Here is a 20864-nt window from a genome sequence, read left to right on the forward strand (position 1 = left end):
CCCTACCTGGCTAAGAAGTTACTTTTAAAGATGCATCAGCATTGAGTCTTAATTCCACATAACTAGAAATGTTCAACACCAGACGTTTCTGCATAGGAGACTGGTGTTTCAACAGAGACGATTTGAAACCACTGATTATTTGAATACAAAGCCTCAAATGAATAATGTCTACAGCATTTAGAAACTATTAGCTGGCATTTGGATTATCTAGCTTGCATGGAGTTTGCAGGGTAAGAAAAGAAGGTCAAGAATAAAAAACTAGAGAAACAGCAAGAAGCAAGCCAGAGAAGAACCCAAGTCAGGACCTGAGGAGAATGATGGACCCAGGTTCCCCAGCTTACTGGTTTACCATGGGGTTCAAGGAGCCAAAGGGAAGACAAGATTGAAAGAAGAGAGGGAGGCAGGGAGAGGGCACCATGTTGATGCCATGCTCCTTCCCACACATCAGCAGCGAGTTCAGCAATGGCTGCATCACCACCAGGGTAGCTCCTGCCAGGTGGCCCCTCTTCCACAGCTCCAGTTTGTGCTGGGCTTCTTGTCCTCCTGCCTTCCTTGCAGTCGCTATTTCTCCGTGCCTCAGCCTCCCCTGTCCTTCCCTGACCTGGCCCACAAGCGTTCATTAAACGTTCCTTCACTGATGGATCTTCAGTTGAGCTGTTTGATGACCATTCTGCCTCTTTCCAGACCCTGACTGAACCCACATGACATTCGCTCCCCAACTTTTTAACTTATTATGGGTAATAGGTAAGAGTAATGGGGTGTGAGTTTTATCTACTTCTTTTACATAAATTAGGCCAAGGACTGTGCATCACTTCTAAGAAATGGCCACCAAATGGAGGGCAATCATTATATGGGCAGATTATTTGACAAGATGTCAAAAGTCATATCCTGAGTGTGTGTGTGTGTGTGTGAGTGAGTGTGTGCACACAGATATACTTCTGATTAAGAGGAAATTGGTTCCACTGTTGGGTGTGTTTGTTTTTCTGGTACTGGGTATTGAATCCAGGGGTGCTATGCCACTGAGCTACATCCCCAGCCCTTTTTATCATCTATTTTGAAACAGGATCTCACCAAGTTGTCAAACCTGGCCTCTAACTTGTGATCCTCCTGCCTCAGCCTCCCAAGATGCTGCGATTACAGGACAGCATCACCACGCCCAGCTTGTCCCAGTGTTTTTTAAATATGGGAAAAAAGACTACAATTGATGGGCCCTTCAACTTCTGTTCTAAGAATCTGTGACAATAAGAACTCTTGTGGCCTGATGTTCCCATAGGGCCCTGCACAGGTCATAGGCACATTTCTCTTCCATCTTAGTCATCTGTTGAGACACAGAGACCTTCAGGCAGATGAAAAGAGGATGAGTGTTGGAAATGGCATGAGCAATACACAGCTAGACTTGGTCTTGTAAGGGGAGGTCAAGAGGGAAGCTGCTGAGCCCGTTTCGTGTACCTCTTGCACTTAGGGAAGTTTCTTTATTCATGGAGAGCTTTAGTACAGGTTGCTGAGCACACAGATACACTGAAAGGATAAACCTCGGTCCATGGCATAAGATCACATTTTGGAAAAGGATGCAGCCCACCATGTAGCACCGTGTCCAGAGGCCAAGGCAGCCCAAGTGGGGGAGTCTCATTATTTCCATTTCCAGCCAATAATTGAGACCAAGAATAATGGAAGACACACTTTATTAGCTATTTTCTACATCTGAACCCATTCTTTCTCCATCCTATCCCACCACCTCTCAACTCACACAGGGTACTATATCCCCAAGGAAACTTCTCTGTGATTCTCAGGGTGGGAGGAGAAGAGGGCTATTATTTTGGGCAGGTCCTGGGCACTCATCAGAGTGCTGCTTTTCTTTGGGGAAAGGAAGGACAACCAGCTTCTTCTCCTCGGGTCCTAGGAAGAGGAAGGACACATCCAGGATGTCTCCCTGGGGGTTGGTGGTTGGATCCAGCTGCACTGGGAAGGCGTCCTGAAGGTCTGTGCTCTGGGGATCTTCAGGCTTCTCATCATCCAGATCAGGAAGGTACTGGATAGAGGTTGGTGCAGTTTTGTAGGAAGACCCGGAGGAGACTGCATTTCTTTTTGGGGGCTCTTCTACGTTGTCGTACCCAGGGGACTGAACCTGAAATAACAATGTTTTAAATGCAGAATTCCATAAGCCACATCTGGTGGCAGGCTAAGCTGGTCTATGCCTTTCAAGAAGAACATTTAAAAGGAGACCAGCTAGAGGGATGGTTCTCCTGGTGAAGGGGTTAAAAAAGAAAAACAGAAAAGGGCCAGGGGAACCAGGGCCTGTAGAGGACTGACTGCAAGTCTCCTGATTTCAGAGCTGAACAACTGTCCAGAGAGGCTAAAAGTCCCTGGTGAGTGCTCTCTCTGTTCCTCGTAGGGGCAGCCGCAGGCACCTTCTACTGTATATTCTGTGCCAGGCCCTACACAATGCTCTTTGTCCAGTCCTCTCACTTGTCCCTCTGGGATCTGAATGAGGTCGCTGTTGCAGTCCCACTCTATAGATGAGGAAGCAAGACTCAGTCAGGCCACAGGGCTCATGAATGCAGACTAGGACCAGCACTTGTCTCAGGCTTGTCTCAACCCAACCAGGCTGCCTCGTGGTCTTAGAGCTCAATAAACATTGTTGGAGGGGGATGGGATGTTTTCATGGATGACTTCTCCCTGAATTTGGGAATAAGGTCTCTCAGGGAAACTGAGTTTAATGCTTCAGAGGCTCAAGCCTTCTGAGCTGGGAGTGCCCTGTTTCTGAGTGTGTCTTCCTAATTCTGCAGGACCATAAATGTGACTAAAACGAAATGTGACAGGTCTCTGATGAGCTACCACATGGGTGTGGCCTCAGGGTAGCCTTAGTGAAGTGGTAATCGGGGATCTTAGGGAAAATCAAAGGGGATGGGATGGTGGCTACTAAATGTAAATAATCAGCTCTTCACAAAAAGATAATTAGGACGAAAAATACCTGCGGTGGGAATAAATCACAAGTCACAGAGACATATTTTTCTGATGCTCTTTGAGCCAGAGAACCTTCACAAAGACCAACGGGCTGAAAGAAAGAAAACACAAAACTATGTTAAGTATTAAGATTACTGATGATCATAAACGGAAATCAACTTATTTTTGGCTTTTGAAGACACACAGCCAATCAATATTTTATGCTCTTACCATAAAATGGCAGATTTTGAGCCAATTCTGTCACCCCTAGAAATTATATAAACTAGGTCAAATTGCTTCCAAAATTCAGTATTCAGTATTTAGTATTCCTTGATGAACAGATCTCTGATTATTAGATTTTTTTTTTTTTTTTTGTATTGAGCAGAAAGTTGTGGCTATACAATTTTACCTCTTGGTCTTAGTTCTATATAAAGCTTGTTTTTATCTTTTAAATAAAATCTGCTTCATCTTTCATACAGCAGCCCTTTATATGTGTCCCACTTAAATTTCCTCTTTTCAGACAAAACCATTCTCAGTTTCCTTCAACCTCTGTTTATAGCAAACTAAAATAACTTTGTTTTCTTACCACAAATGTAATAAATAGTTATTTAGAATACAGACAAAAGAAAATAAACTGGGTGTAGTGGCACATGCCTGTAATCCCAGCAACCTGGGAGGTTGAGGCAGAAGGATCACAAGTTCTGGGCCAGGCTTAGTAGCTAAATGAGGACCTATGCAACTTAGTGTGACCCTGTCCAAAAATTAAAAAAATCAAAAGGATTGGGGATGTGTTTCAGTGGTAAAGCACCACTGGCTTCAGTCCCCAGTGCCGAAAGAAAGAAAGAAAGACAGAAAGACAGAAAGACAGAAAGAAAGAAGGAAGGAAGGAAGGAAGGAAGGAAGGAAGGAAGGAAGGAAGGAAAGAAAGAAAATAGAAAAAAAATACTTGTTGCCTGCAACAAAATCATTTGATGTCTTTTCTTCCAAACTTTTTTCATATTTTATATATATATATATATATATATATATATATATATATATATATTATTTCCACAAAACTAGGATTATATTATACATATTATTTTATAACTATTTTGTCACTGAACAGTATATTATGAAAATCCCTTTATGGTGTTAGATATTCTTCTGTGATTATCTTTATAATGTCTATCTAGTATTCCTCTGTATTATCTTAGCAAGCTTTTTTGTATGACAACCACACTGAATGCAACTTTTTTGTTTAAGTATCCAGCTCTATCTTTTCACATATCTCTAGTTAGTTCCTTAGAGCAAATTCCTAGAAGAGGAATTGTAGATTCATAGAGTATGCACATTTTCAGGTATAGTAGGATATTATAATAAATTAGCAGTTGCCAGGGGCAGCAATGAGGAATAGCTGTTAATGGCTATGGGGTTTCTTTTGGAAGCTAATGAAAATATTCTAATGTAATAAAGTGTTGGTGACACAACTCTGTGAATATAATAAAAACTAGGAATCGTACACCTTAAAAGGATGAATGTTATGGTACATGAATTATGTCTTAATAAAGCTGTTATTGTGAATAAGGGGAAAATTACTTTTGGTGCATTTTGCCAAGTTTTGCTCCAACACATTGTACCAATGTACATTCCCACCAGTGGTGTCTCAGATGGTTTTAAGTTGCTCTCCCCATTATATATGCTTTCTTTGACTTTTTTTTTTTTTTTTTTTTTTTGCGGTGGGGTACCAGGAATTAAACTCTGGGCATTTTGTATTTTATTTAGAGACAGGGTCTCACTGAGTTGCTTAATACCTTGTCTTTGCTGAGGCTGGCTTTAAACTTACTATCCTCTGTCTCAGCCTCTGAGCCTTTGGGATTACAGGTGTGTGCCACCATACCTGGCTTCTTTGACTTTTTACTTGACTTAATCTTTCTTAAAGAGTGGTCCAAGGAATGGAGCACCATGGTGTATTCCAAATGTAAGGAGATTTGTTCAGACAGAAGTAGGATCATCACCAGTTCATCTATATTTTATGGTCCCCATGACCATTTTTTGCAATATGGCATCATATTGAAAATGAAAATTGTACTTATAGTTGAATAAAACCCCTTATCAATGCATCTAGGCCTGCCTGATTCCTAACTAGTCAGTTGTATTTAAGGGGAATAAAAAAGGCACATGCTCTGCAACATTTTATGTAAAATTTATGTTCCAAATACTTAGAGGTGACTGTGAACACAATCTTAAATTATGAAGACATTCTGGAATACTCACCACAGAATCAGAGGACTGGAGTGTGCAGCTACTGGCCTGGGATCTGGTACAGGGTGACTCTTTGATTAGGTATTCCACAAAGTAAGAAGGGCCAAACACCCACTATAATAAGACAAGGGTTGAGATGTTAAAATTAAATCTTGCTACATAGGAAAAACACTCAGGTTTGCAGCAATACATTTACAGAAAGGATACATCTCCAGAGGCATTGCCAACACACATATCCATTGTCCCTGTAGATCCCCACAGAGATCAAAGCATGTACTATTACTTGATTATTTAGAAAACATGATCAACATAACTTTCTTTAGGATTAGAATGGGCCCTAAATACTTTCCCTTAGTAAGCTTATTTTCCTCATATAGGTTTGTCTTTTGTATTTTTGTTTTTCATATGAAAGATATCAACGTGGGCTGGGGATATAGCTCAGTTGGTAGAGTGTTTGCCTCACATGCACAAGGTCCTGGGTTCAATCCCCAGCACCACAAAAATAAATAAATGAAAAAATAAATAAATGAAAGATATCAATGTAAGCAAATACAAATGAAACTCCATTTCCCCTAATCTATAGAATTCAACCTCTACCCTAGGTCTTAACATGGAATGCCTGTTGTGTTGTGAAGTAGTCCATGGTCAGTCAGATATGAGGACATAGTAGTAACTAGTGAACCTAGGTAGAACCCCACCAATGAGACTATGAATCCATTTCTCTTCTTGCCTTCTGGTTGATGAAGTAAAACCAAGTCACATGACTCATAGAAATGGCATGGTATAATACAAGCTGAAACATGATTTAATGTGTATTAAATCTACCAGGAAAGGAAATGTAGAGGGGCTCTTGGGTTCTAATCAAAAAGAGTGCCTGGATATTCTCCTTTCAGCTTAGAAATCTACAGTGACTGGTATGAGATACACTGTGTAACCAACCTGGGCATTTAAGCCTTACCTGACTTGACCCCCTGGTGACTTTGACGAGAGAATACTGCTTTGAGGTGCTCTCATTGTTGTATTTTGCAAGAGACTCTGTGGCAGCTTCTAGAACTCTGGGATCCGACAAGTCAATGGGAACTGGGCTTGGGCAGTCAGGGCACATATTGTGAACTTTTCTCCGAGAAACTATTGATGTCAATGAGAATAGATTAAAAATATCATGGATTTTCCAGCCTACAATAGTCATATATCATATAAGGTAAAGATTGAACAGATAAGATAAGGCTGGAGTGAAAAATACATTTTCTGGAAAAGAAATTAGTTGTTGGCATTGAGTTTTCTGTGGTGAGTAGTATTATTTTTATAAAGAAATCAAAGCCAAATTGTTTCCACCTCACACAAATTTATCTACTCTAGGAATTGTGCTCAAAGACAACATAGTCCACTATATTGATAAAAGACAGATCCCCTCAACTAATTTAACATCTTCTCACCTTTGCCTCTGTACTCCAAATGCCTTTAAAAGTTTGGGCTGTCATTATTGCCATGTTGTATTTATCTTTTAGTCCTTAATACCTAGCATCATATCTTGCACATAGTGAGTGCTTACTACATGCTTATAGATTCAGTAAGGTGGAAACACACACCCTTTTGGGATGGAAAATGAAAGTTACCCAGAAAACAAAATTGGTCAAATCACCATGTGACTAATGGTAGAACCCACAATTTCTGTTTGGGAGGCGCTGAGGATGACAATCTATTCTGAAAATCAGGTAGGGAATCTGCCTTGAAATCGTTTTTGCAGAGAAAACACATTATTTTGATTGATTGTTTTGGGGCCTGAGGAAGATTATGGGGTAGTTATGTCCAAAGCTTGTCACTCCTGCTTCATCCCCACCTGTCACTTTCTGACTCTCTGAGCCTTGGTACCTGGGACTCCCATGAATGTCCTGAGGCTATTCATTAGTTGTTATTCTCTAAATTATTTTAGGTGAGTCTTGTCTTCACAACCTGGAACCTTAAGCTGTAACTAATAAAAGGTTTGTTCTGTTGCCTTGTGACTTAAAGGAACCAATTCTACTGTTATCACCTGGATCATGTTTGAAATGCAGGATCTGGGGCTCTGATCAGGCCTATGGCATTGGAATCTGTACTTTAACAAGATCCTCAAGGAGAGTCACAGGCACACAGCAGCTTGATAAGGACCCACATCCTACCTTTTCATGCTATGAGGTGCTGGCTTTCCAAGGGCTTTCCCTTGTGAAAAGAGGATACAGAAGGATGCGTGTGCATATTTCAAATGTCACCAGTTCCCTTGCTATTATTTTATATGTTCAACAATGTGAGTGACTCCTTCAACTTGAAAGGAACTAGGGCGTATGTAGTAGGGAAAAAGAGAAAACACTCTACATTCTAAAAAGAAATAGAAGACTCCAAGTCAAAGCAGAACTCGGTCTGGGCTCCCTGAGTGGTTTAGACCAAGTCTTGTAGGAATGTATAACAGGAGAGCACCCCTCCTTTCTTGAATATCGAAGAATGTAGAAGAAACAGTATAGGCGGTGTTCCTTAAAGAATTGGTAGGAGTTCCAATGACAAAGTTCATCAAAGGCAGGCATGCTCAGTAAAGGGAGAGGAGCAATCAAGAGGCAGATATTGGAAAGTACAGTGTGTATTCAGATAATATTGCGGCATCCAGTTGAATGGAATGTCAGGAAAATAATGGCAGAGATAGCTAGAAAGGAGCCTGGGACCAGTTACAGAGAATGTGCCATTTATATAAGACTGAAAATTTAGAATTTAATGCAGGGCATTAATATAGAACTATTGAAGGTGATTTAGGAAGATTAATTGTGGAAAAAGAAGTAGTGTAAGTTGAATTTCAGTAGGGAGGTAAGTAGTGGAAGTTTAAGCAATACAAAGCAAGGATAGAAGAAACTGTATACACTCTTGGCAGAGCCCTGTTTGAACAGTCTTTCCATCTTTTTCTAAAATTAACAAAATCATCATGCTCTCTTACCTGGGCGAAGAGTACAATTATAAGCAGGTAAATAGAGAATTCTTCTTGGCTTGTTAATGTAAAACATTGCTTTACATTTGCCATAAACCTGGAATCAACAAATACATTTTATAACATGGTTGATTTAAAACCACAAGGTTTGAAAATACTCCCCAAATTAAAATTTGGAGGTTTCATTGTAAAGTAATGAGAAATTCAAAATCAAATTCTGTGATTAGGCTGGGAAAAATTGAAATTTATCATCAAACTGTTGAACCATTTCCTGGGACACAGTGAGCTATACTTCCCAACCTCCCTCAGAGTTAAGTATGGACCACTGAATTCTAACCACAAGATGTGAGCAGAGTAACTACTTTTTGGTCTGGCACACTCTATTCGCTATGCTCTTTCTCTTGAAAGATGCAGCTGAGCCTGGTGACAACAGAAACCAGTAGTTGAAGATGGCAGAGCCTGAGCCACAGCACAGGAGGAACCCCTGTCTCCATATTCCTCCTGGAGTAAACCCCTCCCCCACCCTCCACCCCACCTCTGCTCAGAAACTTCTGTTTTGAACTCTACATGAATGAGAAATAAACTTCTATCATGTTAGAGCCAATATGTGTTTTTTAGTGTATGCATTGTCATAGATAGTATCACCATAACAAATATAACCAACAACAGGGTGAACAGACTATTTACTTTAAAAAATCAGTTAGGTGCACATTGACAACTTTGGTTAAATGATTAGAAAACATCTTGTTTTTAAGGCCTCTAGAATCTTCATTTCTTTATTTATATTTTTGGTCCCCTGTAAACTGCCATCCCCCTGCAGTTACCCATGTTAACCATTAAGGATGAGTCCATCTATATCTTTCTCTGTGCAAAAACTTAATATGTGTGCGTGTGTGTGTGTTGGGGACCGCAAATCAAGTCAAGAGGGTGCCTGGCAGTTTGCCAGGAGGAGTGGTTTGTGAGGCAATGCCACGGAGCCATTAAGTTGGTGGAGATTCCTTATTGGCTGATTGCTGTAACTGGATGATGCTAATTGAGTCAAGCTGTGTGTAATCAGTTAGGTATATATACCGCTGTTGTTCCGTAATAAAGCAGTTCCCGCTTTAACCTTCAAGTTGCTTGTCACCTCCTGGTTATTTTGCCCAGCCGGACTGTAGTAGTGTGTGTGTGTATATTATATAATTATATAATATACACACACACACTCACACACACATACACATGATATATCTTTAGAAAATATATTTTGATCAAAATTTTTACTTCTAAACACATCACTATCTTGCATTCCTATTATTTAGTTCATATCAATTATTGGAAATAATCACAGTGTGATTAAAAACCAAATCAAAACTAATGCTATTATTTTCAAGTCTTTTCAATGGTCATCTTAGAAAGGATGGATTCTGAGGCCCAATAGGTCCTATGGTTACAGAAAACCCTTCCTTGGCACCCTTGAGGGTCCCCATACTGTGAGCCATCCCTTTTCCAAGCCTCAAACCTCATGCCAATGTTTACTAAAGACGAAAATAAAAGCAAAATAAAATGGAAAGCTCTCCCTCCATTGCTTCTGCTGTCTATCTTAATCTCATAGCCAGATCTTTTCCTTAGATCTTTCTCTCACAATTTAGACACTGGCTCAAAGCCTACCAGAGAGGTTTGGAGGTAGAAAACCATTTGGAGGCAATTTTTCAATTCTGGTCAGCATTATCCTAATGTGTCTTCACAGAAATGCCTCTGATTAAATTTGGTTCTGTCCCCAGTGTTAGAATAAGCACATGTGTACCTCGTCCAGGAAATTATACAGAGGGATATATTTTAAAAATGGCAGACACTGAACAGTCTTCACCCTATAGAACTTAGTTTCTTTCCAACAACCAGCACTCACTGATTCATGCAAGGGCCTCTCACTGCAGTCTTTCCATGACTTTCTGCTCTGCACATGGCAGCTGGTTTCCAGAACGTCCATTGTGAGGTAGAACAGGGATCCCAGGTCATCCTGTGGGAAGGGGTAGAGAGACACACCATATCCCAGATGAAACAGAAACCCATGAAGACTAGATAAAACTGCCCCTGATTTCTGGGAGAGTCAAAGGACATGAGGTTTGTGAAGATGCCTTATAAACTTAGGTGTCAGAGAAAGCACATTGTAAGCACTTGTTCCCAATAAGAGCATCTTAGCACCCCCTGGCAGAGGAGGGCACGGCATTCTTAGCAGGGTATCCAATTTGAAAAGCACCTGCCAACTGGGGGTTCCCATCCCTCTGGCCCATCTCTGCAGTCTGTCCAAATGCCTATCTCAGAAGGGGGACTGTCTATCACTTGCCTGTCTCTGTTCCCAGACATCCTTCACTCGGTTGAGGGCCAACACATAGCCATCCTTTTGTTGTTTGTTGATATCCTGTAGAGCTAAGCCTGCGACTGACAGCACATCTGAGTCGTTGCAGCCCCGAGAGACCAGTGGTGCAGGTTTCAGAATCTCCCTGGGTGGAGACACAGCCCCGCAGCAGGTGGCCAGGATACAGAGTACCAGCAGTTGGAGCAGACCCATTCTGTGGGGAACAAGGCCCAAGATGGGTCAATCTGTGAAACTGCAGGAGCAGGCTGTTCAGTGGGGCTCTTTAAGGCAGACTTGAGCCATTTTATCATTGCAATCTGAATGGCTGACCAGGATTTGAAATACTATTCCTAACTTATCACCTTGAATTCTGAACAAGCATTTCCCTGAGTCAGTATTTTTGGATAGGATTTGCCAATGCTGTAACCTTCCAACCCCCAGCAATCAATCTTGTATTCATGTGTGCACATAAACAAATTTAAGTTTCTTAAACCTTTTCCCCAAAATCATAGCAAACATTTGGTCAAGGCTCTTAGGAAATCATAACTAGATTCTCCTTTGTGTTCAGGTCTCCACCTGAATCAGAATATGGGGGGAGGGGTATCACCTTTCCACATTCCTCATTGCTGGTCTCCTCCGCTGGACATTTACCTCAGGCAGCAGCACAAGATCATGGGAGCCCAAGAGACCGAGGGAATTCTGACTTTCCAGCCAATCTCCTGAGTTCACCACTCATGTTAGACCCGAAAGGCAGCCTCAGTCACCTACCACAAGCACAGGTGTGTTTCTAATTAGGAGCCTCACTTGGTTATTTTAAGCCAAAGACTGTATTTAAATGGAAAAAGGCTAATGCGATTTCAAAAGTTCTCACATAATACTCAGACTATTCTTCCTTCTATGGAGCTAATGGAAGCAAATTCATAAGGGGCTAAAATCTACTACTGAGAGAAAGATAATGATGGGCAGGTAGGCTGGAACACTGGCCAGATACTGGTTGGGACTCTTGCCTTCCTCCTTCAGCTTGTTTGGGGTCAAGGAAGGTTCTACTTATTGAGGCTGTATGAAAGACAATTTTTTAAAAAAATATTTACTTTCAAACACACACACACACACACACACACACACCCCAGCTATAATTTATCATGGAAAAAAATAAAAGATCCATGACAAAAGGGAGCTTCTAGATTAGGTTATCTCCAAAAGCTTTCCTGGAAACCAAGCCATGAAAGGAATAGCACCCACGCCCTACCCTCCTTCTCCACCTCCCTGTCTTGCCCAAGGGTTCTGTTCAAATTGGTTTAGGAACTGTTGCCTCCATCTGTGTGCAGTCTTGGAGAGTATCCACACATAGAAAATATTAAAGGCTCTCAAAAGCTTTGGGGAGATGAAAACCATTTAACCTACATTTTCCTACACTTACTGGACTATGAGAAAGCTGTTAATAACACCTGTAATTAACCCACAACTATATTCTGGGAATTTACATACTAGTAGGTTAGGATAGCTGTCTGTGAAGGTTTTTTGATGAGACATAGGTCAGAGTGAATGAAAATTTTGACTGGAAGTGGAGATCTTCTAAATAGATTGAAAGAAATGTCCCTCTGGTCTGAACCGAAACACACGTGTAATAAGCCATGGCTGACAGAGTAAACAAAATATAAGCAAGACATTTAATACTTCTAAAGCAGCTATGTTTACTTAGATCTTTGCTTGCACATTAAACAAATATAAATACTTGTGTTGCTGGCTGTATCAATGTGATTGGTTATTGTAATAAAATTTAAATTTCATTAAAAATGTGAAAGAAGGGTCTGGGATTGTGGCTTAGTGGTAGAGCACTTGCCTAGTATCCCGACAATGCTCTCAGGAATTGAAGGTAAAACCAATCTGATTTGAAAATGGCTCCCAAAGTTCATTTCTGATGCAACAGTGTTGAGAGGTGGGACCCTCAAAAGGAGGGTCTGCCCTCACGAATGGCCCGTGGCAGGATCACAGGAGTGGGTTTATTATGAAAGCGAGGTCAGCCTCTTCTTGTCCCCTTTCTCCTTGGCCCTCCTGCCTTACCCCATGGGACAACACGGCAAGAAGGAAGGCCCTCTCCAGCCCTGGGCACCTTGACCTTGGATTCCCAGCCTCCAGAGCTGCAAGAAACAAATCTGTTCTTTATACGTTTCCAGGAATGCTGTTATACCAACACAAAAATGGACAAAGACTAATAAAAATTGATAAGGTACAGTCCTAACTAATTTCTGGAAATAAACAAGAACTTTTTGAGGATGATTTACAGAATGCAGATCTAAGATCTCTGTTCTTTAGAGGTGGACTGTCGTCATGGCTTTTCAAATGAGAACAATATGAGGAGAATGTACACAGAAACCAGAAATGGGTATTGTTAAAAAATTCTAATCGAGAGTCCATTTGACTGGAGAGGCTCTGGCACTTTAAATTCCTACAGGAACAAATCAAAGCCCAAAGTAAACAGAAACCTAAAACTTGAAACCAAACCAACCAGAAACTACCAACTAACCTTTAGCTAGGAACTTTCCACATACTCCGGCAAAATTGTTTTCTTTGTCTTGCTTCTGCAGAAACTTTATGAAAAGTTTCCCCGTCCTGCTATTCCTGGCAAAGTGTCAGCTGTTGTGGTCCAGCGCTACCCTGAATGCTCAAATAAACTCTAAAAATTTAAAGATTTAAATTTAAAGATGCTCAGGTTTTTCTGTTTGTCAGGATAGAAAAAGACTTTGCAATTCTGGGATAAAACAGAGTTAATTTCGCAATAAGTACACAAATGTTCTTTGAACTGTTTCAGCAGGTAGGTCTGAGGCAGGAGGAAATGAACCAGCCCCATAGGTGAAGGCCACTAGTGCAACTACAGTGAAAGGCAAGACACAAACAAACAGATTAAAAGGGACCGAATGCTGACCCAATGGTCAGGTGGACTTCAACACAGATCAGTCTGATTTGTGGGAGCTGATCTTAGTGGCAAAACCTTTCGGAAGCTCAGTTCCTCCTCTGTGAAGTCAGATTAAAGCAGTTTCTTAGAGCCCCTTTAAGTGCCAACATGAAGATGGCACATAACTTCATCCTGTCCCGAGAAGATGCCACTCCTCAGGTCCATCAAGATGGACCTGTTAGAATCAAAGTGTGGAATATGATATGTCAAGAAATTTGTAATGTTTTGAACAACCCACAATAAAAAATTAAAAAAAAAAAAAAAAAAAAAAAAAAAAAAAGATGGACCTGTTCACCACATCCCAGGGATCTGGGTTGCAAAGTAGTATCAACAACCTGAGCCCAGTCCCTTCTAGTGTGCAGAGTATGGGAGTCATGGGACACAACAGGATGAAGAGCCTAGTCTTTGGAGACAGCAAGTCCTGGGTTTAAGTTCTACCACCACCACTGTGTGGTAAAGGGTCTGAGACACCACAGGCATGCCATCTGATTTAGTTTCCTTTTCTGAAAAACAATGATGCTCTCAGAGTATGCACAAATGTGTAGAAAGAGGACAACATATTTCCTCTTTCCCTAGAAGCCCTGGCCATGTACACATATATTTGGTTCCTACCACATGTGGGGACACTTTAGTATCAGCATAGAATTGTAGTTTCAGCAGAGGAGTGAGGAGTGAGGCTTTGAAGACAGATCAGCCTGGGTTTGAAGTTTGATTGTGGTTTAGGGTTTTGAATCCAGCACCATCCAGTAGAAATACAACATAAATCACGTTAATTCTATCATTTCTAGTAGCTGCATTAAAAAGTGGAAAGAGGGACTGGAGTTGTGGCTCAGTGGTAGAGAGAGTACTTGCCTAGCATATGTGAGGCACTGGGTTCAATCCTCAGCACCACATAAAAATAAATAAATAAAGGTATTGTGTCCATCTACAACTTGAAAAAAAAATTAAAGTTGAAAGAAATAAAGCTAATTTTAATAATATTTTGTTTAACCCAATCTGTCCAAAATACTATTTCATATGTGTAATTAATATACAAAAATTATGAGACAGTTTACATTCTTTGTTTTGCACCACAACATGCTTCTGTGTAGACTAGCCATACTGAAGGTGTTCAAGAATCAGATATAGCCACTTTCTTAGACAGCCCAGGACTAGCCCATGGAGCCTCAGATTCCTCTGGTGTAAAAGGGAAGGCAGCAGGGGTATCCATCTCCAAGGTGTGATAAGGACTGATCACAGGAATTGTAATGTGTTTAGCAAGAGCCTGGAGCATGACACCCAGGAACAATGATCACTGTCAGTACCTCTGAAACCTCACCTTATCCCACCCAGCACGGATTCCCATGTGACTGTGCCAGTGGCCTTTTCCCAATCCAGCAAAAGGGAAGTGGTCACACCTGAATGGATTTATCACCAGGTGAGAGTCAGGTTAGAAGAAACAGGCAATTGTCCTCGAGTGAAGAGGAGGCTCTAGAGGGCATCCTGCCCACCTGCCTTCTGACACTGGAGTGATTCAGGGCAGCGATTTAGGATTGGTTGACTTTAGAAAAGGGAGAAGTCAGATAGTTGAGGTTTTGCTTGGGGCAGAGCTGGAGATTAGATCTGGTAGGAGATTAGATCTTGGGAAAGTTACAGGCACCTAAGAGGGCAGGATGTATACTCAAGCAAATTATTCAGCAACCACAGCACTAAAATAAGGCTAGTGTTTTCCTGGCTAAAAATATCCCTGTAATGAGTCTGTTTATCTTTCTCTGTGTCCTTTCCCCTCTTTATCTTTTCTCCTTCCACAAACACAGAATGAACAACAGCTGAGGCCCAGCATGATACATAACACTGAGAAGTTCTCAGTATATGCCCAGCCCTGAACTAAATATTTTGTGTCCCTTCTCTCATTTAAGCCCACGATCAACCAGGGCTATAGAGACCACTCTTATTCTCACTAAATGAGAAAATGGAGGAACCTCTGTTACATTACTTGCCCAAGGTCTCAGAGCCAAGGTTTTCATTTGAGGTCTATGTCTTCAGAGAGGCAGGCACAGTTCTTGCCCTTAAGAAATGGATATGAGGAAAGCAACAGAGGAAAAACTCATTCCTCTGGGGCAGTCAAGACTGGTTTCCTGGATGAGGTCACATTCAATCTGGGGCTTGAAGAATAAATAGGAATATGCTAGGATGGGTAAGACAGGGAGGAGAGGAGGAGGATGGTAAGAGAAAGAAATGTCCTCAGCACCTAAGAGGACATTTGCTTCCTGTGTCTTCCCGTGTTCCCCAACCCTCCCAGCTGACCCTTCTATAAACTGGATGTTTATTGCTCCCAACCCACCCAGTAGCCTCAGGTCACCTTCGAATAGTCTGTTGCCCACTACTTCCCTAAGTACCCTATGTTTAGAACTTCCCTCTCCTACTTTGATCAATTATGTTTAGGCAATGAAAAATTTCAGAATATCTAGAGCACATTTTTCAGTATCAGATATATTCTTTAGGCAAATCTGCCTTATAGCATCAAAAGTGTGATTTCCTGCAAGAATCTCTATTTCCTGCACAGATTGCGGGTGCGACCAACTTGGGTTCAATTCCAGCTCAGCACTCAACAGCCATACCAAGGATGAGTTTCCCACCTTATCTAAGGCCACAGTTCTTGCACAGGATGTGAGGATCAGGTAAAGCCTTTCTGGCACACCGTTTATCCTCATTAACTCATCAAAGAGACTCTAAAAGACAAGAAAGACAGGGAGGATCTCCAATCCACATCCCATACTCACAGTTTTGTTGGTTGATGACAAGACATGTTAAGAATTCTTAGTCAAAGTCCTCTCTGGGTAGTGGTACCCGAGAGGCAGGGCCTCAGCCTTGAAGGTCTTGCAGTTGGGCTTTCCTAAGGACCCAGAGTTACTCAGGCCTGCAGTCTGACTCTCTGCACAAGTAACTGAAGTAAAAACCTGAAGGTTGTTTGTTAATTTCCACTAGAGAGGGATGCCCCTCCTAGCATTTCCTCAGTAGGCTGGACAACACTGACAAGTTCTTTTTCTCTGGTCATCCTTTAATACTCTGCAAACTGCACCGTCACTTCTGAACTCCTGGGAACAATACAGTGCTTACTGGATTCCAGATCCAGGTGCACATCCTGAATCCTGAATTGGAGGCGGGGTCCCAGGTACAAAGGCTAAACTTCAATTAGGTTCAGTGTCTTCCTGAGGAGCCACCCAGCACTTTGTTCAGACCTGGAATTTCCCAATTTACTTCACCAGCACCTTTACAAGCCAACTCAGAGGGTGCAGTGCATTTCCAGAAATGCTGGTGCTGGTTCTGGTCAATCAGCTGTCCACACACTAACCAAAGATGGCACTGACTGCCTATGACAGCATGCCAGGCACTGTGCTACCTGCCAGGTGCTTACACCTCCCCCCCCTCCAGGTGAGGCTTTGTTGGAGGTATCTTGACTCCATTTGACAGTTGTCACCCCAAAGCATGTGTCCTTTCTAATACCCCACATATATCAATATCTGCCAAGTGAACAGAACCAGGATCTGACCACAGCACATGTTCTCACGGAGGGCCTCACTCAGGTCTGACGCACTTTCTCTCAGTGGAAGCTCAGCTTTGATTCAGCTGAGCTGGAATATTGGGAGCTAAGAAGATTCAGATGAAGAAATGAAAGCATATGGTTGTAGGTAAAATTGAAGGGATGAAGGGAAAGGTATGTGCCAAATCCCATTGCAGGGAGGGATATCTAGCAAGATTGAAAATAAAATTCTGATATAATAAAAGACAAAATAAATTACTCCAAATTACCAGTACTATTGCAATGCTATTTTATGCATAGTTTTGACTTTTGAAATCATGATATTGTTTTACATTTTTGGAACAATAAAATTCACTCAACAAAGCTGAGAGGAGAGGATACTAAAATTAAATACAAACAGAAACAAATGAGCCTCTTCCAAATGAATACTAAACACAGTGAAAGGGGAAAACAACCCCTTTGCACATAGTTCTTTGACTTATATCATCAGTTAAAAAGGGGGGATGCAAAAAAAATCTTGTTTTTCCATAGCAGATTGGATATAGCATTTCTTACAACTACAATATTGAGACAATTATATCACTGCTCAGGAACCCGGATACTCATTGTGAGAGAGGGTGAGAATGAGGGAAGACAGAGAAACTCTAGGTTCTTGGATTGGTACTAAAGGTGGAAGAATGAATTCATAATTTGACATAAAGCCATATGAAATTAGTATTCTTTTCAACTGTGTCTATTGAGAAAGTTTATAATCAATGAGCCCACCTGTTGCCCAGAACTTGGTTTCTAAATCCTACACTTGAGGATTTCTTGAAGAAATGGTTGATTTCAGAGAAACAGAGAGTACAAGTGGACCGTGTACAGAAAGTAACGAAATATTCAACGAATAAGGTCATGTAAAAATAAACCATTTGAAGGAAATCCATTTCTAAATTGTGGACAATCTAAGCATCCAAATACAATGATAGTAGTGAATTATAATCCACTCAACAAAATAATGACCAATGGGTCTGTACTGATACTGCTTAAGGATGAAGGAAACTTTTTGCTTACAATGAAATGCCATTTGCTAAATACAGAAGAAATGATGGATTAGAAAGTCACCATTTTGCAACCATCATTGTAGTAAGTAATCCAGACAGGAATCTTCAATGTAAAAACTATTGAGTGAAATTTGATATGGAATAGGTTATCTGCATAGTTTCCAAGTATCTCCTCACAGACTATTTATTGATTATAAAGAGAGAAATTATATGTATATATAATTATATGCAATTATAGTTATATATTAAAGAAACCTGGAAAACACACCTTGACTAAATGATCAAAACTAATATTATTGTTATTGGGACAAACAGATATCAAGTGCTTGCTGATGTGATGTCCTGAGAAGGACATGTTCTCATTTCTGTGGTATGTGGAGGGGGAAGTGGTGGTGTTTGAAGGACATTCTACAAAACAACCAGTATTGACTTAGGGGTATAAGGGTCCGGCGAAGCGTCGGAGAAAGAGACCACCAAGTGACCACTCATGCAATTGGCAGAAGGGGATTTATTGAGGATCCGATTTCAGCGCGCTGAGGCTCCAGGCTCACTCAGGAAGGGAAAGCAGCCCAGAGCCCATTTTGTAGGACCAGCTGTCCAGGGGTGAGGCCAAGATCCTCTGGGCCTCGGGCCAGTCCTCACAGTAGCCATGCTTTGGGTCTCTGCACTGCCACCTGTTCTGCTTTTCATAAATGTAGATCATGGACACCACATAGTCCATCGTAAACCTGGTATTTCATTAAATTCCTAGAACTTGGAGATTATAACCATCACGGATTCTTTCTTTTTTTTTTTTTTTAGTTGTATATGGACACAATATCTTTATTTATTTTTATGTGGTGCTGAAGATCGAACCCAGTGCCTCACACGTGCTAAGCAAGCACTCTTCCACTGAGCCACAATCCCAGCCCAACGGATTCTTTAAAAGAACAAGGGTGCAGGGGCTGGAGTTGTAGCTCAGTGGTAGAGCACCTTCCTAGCACGCGTGAGGCATTGGATTGGATCCTCAGCACATATAAAATAAATAAATAAAATAAAGGCATTGTGTCCATCTACAACTGAGAAAGATATTTAAAAAAAAAAAAAAGAACAAGGATGGAGGTGAGAAGAGAGACATGGTGAAATTCTATGCAGGAAGATGCTCAAAGGTTGAGAAATTGTCTCCCAAACTTTTCTGAGAACTAGTTTGCTCATCCTGAAAATAAGAATAAGAAAATCTCCCTCCAGAGGTTGGTGATACTGGAAAATTTGAGGCACTAGGCATTTTCTCCCTGTCCCCCTTCCTGCCTATATGTAGTGTGACATATATCACAGAATTGTAGGGTTAGAGGTTGAAGGGGCCTTGAAGAGTTAGTGGGCCAAACACCACTTCCTTGAAATTATATAGTCAAAGTCTTGAAAAATTACATAAACTGCCTGAGACCACACATCCACCCAGGAATTGAACCCAAGACTCCTCAACTACTGTGTTCTTAGTGAGAGTGTAGTGTTTGTTCTTTTCACTGTGGATCATGGAACTAATGGATAAATACATAATTATCCATTAATGGCAGGGTGAATCAATATCCTCCCAAGCAGCTTTGATCTGCAGCCAGTTCACACTGAGTTCCTGGCCTCTAGTGGGTTTACATCAGAGGACAATGACCTCAGGAACTGGTTTGTTTTCTGCCTTCTTAGGAGTGACACTGGCCTAAGAGGGGGGCAGTCCTGGGGGGGGGGGCTCTGCTGTGTGCTGTCATGGACAAGGTAGAGCTTAGAGTTGGGCACATCTGTTGGATGGCATCTGTCACCCTGCTGTGTGACTTCAGGTATAGGTATAATTTATTTTCTCTGGTACTCAGTTTCCTCATCAATAAAAACATAGAAAAATTCATATTTACAGGATTAAATGAGATCATGCATGTGATACATGCCTAGCCAATAGTAAATCTTAATAATTGGTGATTTTTCTTTTGGTCCAGAGATATTTATGCCTGTGAATAAAAAGTTTGGATTACTTACAGTGGGTTCTGCGAGGGCTTGCAGAACCCACTGTAAGTAATTCAAACTTTTTTTTTCTCATTAAAAGAAGGCTACTAAAGTGATTTAAGTGTATTATAGAAAAATACAAAAGAAAGCAAATAAGAAGATAAAATTATCCTATTATACTGTTAATAGTTGATAGATATCCTTTATGAATATATCACACACATTTCTATATATAAAAGTAATAAAGTACTATACATACTATATTGTAGCTTGCTTTTGAAATCCAACAAAATTATGGACAGCTAACATATAAATAACCCATTTCTACAACTTAATTTTTAATTACTACACAGTAGTCCACTGACAGCCAATTGTTCAAACCAATTGTCTTTGTGACTTGTTTAGATTGCTTCCAATTTTCTGCTTTTAAAAACAATGCTGCAATTATCCTTGTAGGTAAATCTTTGTTTGATTATCATTGTTTGATTAGTATAAATGCCTCAAAATGGAATTATTGGTCAAAGGAAATTTCTAATGTCTGGATTTTGGTAGGTAAAAGGAAGTTCCTCCTAAGTTCTTCTCCAGTGAATGAGGTTTCTCATCCGTGTCAGGCACTATGCTAGATGTGAGAATAGAGAAATAAGAAGCATATCCTGTGCCCTTGGAAGCAGAAGATTGCATTAAAATTTCGAGTCAACCACAAATGTAAACCTAAGGGTTAGGTCTGTCCTAAACCAGACCTGGGAAAATAAAGGGGCCAAAGGAATGAGCAAGGATTTCGTGGAGACCGTGGCCTCTAAGACAGGTGGAAGCAACTAGGAGCAACTAGGAGTTACTCTCATGAAGAACCAGAGAAGAGGAGAGTGATCACACATTCAATGCCTGGAAGTGGGAGCAAG

General features: G+C 41.0%; 1 protein-coding gene and 1 non-coding gene across 2 annotated transcripts; one reads left to right on the forward strand and one right to left on the reverse strand.

The window, feature by feature from the left end:
• Positions 1 to 1665: 1665 nt before the first annotated feature.
• Positions 1666 to 10797, reverse strand: Fetub (fetuin B). The gene is made up of 7 exons (XM_046462609.2): positions 10464 to 10797; positions 10026 to 10136; positions 8147 to 8234; positions 6146 to 6315; positions 5200 to 5301; positions 2972 to 3055; positions 1666 to 2125 (listed from the first exon to the last, which is right to left on the reverse strand). The coding sequence occupies exons 1-7, from the start codon at positions 10686 to 10688 to the stop codon at positions 1787 to 1789; spliced, it is 1119 nt and encodes a 372-aa protein (XP_046318565.1). The 5' UTR covers positions 10689 to 10797; the 3' UTR covers positions 1666 to 1786.
• On the forward strand, positions 5614 to 5687 carry Trnav-cac (transfer RNA valine (anticodon CAC)). The gene has a single exon. It is a non-coding gene; the product is annotated as a tRNA-Val (tRNA).
• Positions 10798 to 20864: the final 10067 nt, after the last annotated feature.

Source organism: Marmota monax, unplaced genomic scaffold (assembly GCF_021218885.2).
Source record: "Marmota monax isolate L192 unplaced genomic scaffold, Marmota_monax_Labrador192_F-V1.1 WCK01_AAM20220418_F8-fsc00100, whole genome shotgun sequence".
NCBI lineage: Eukaryota > Metazoa > Chordata > Mammalia > Rodentia > Sciuridae > Marmota > Marmota monax.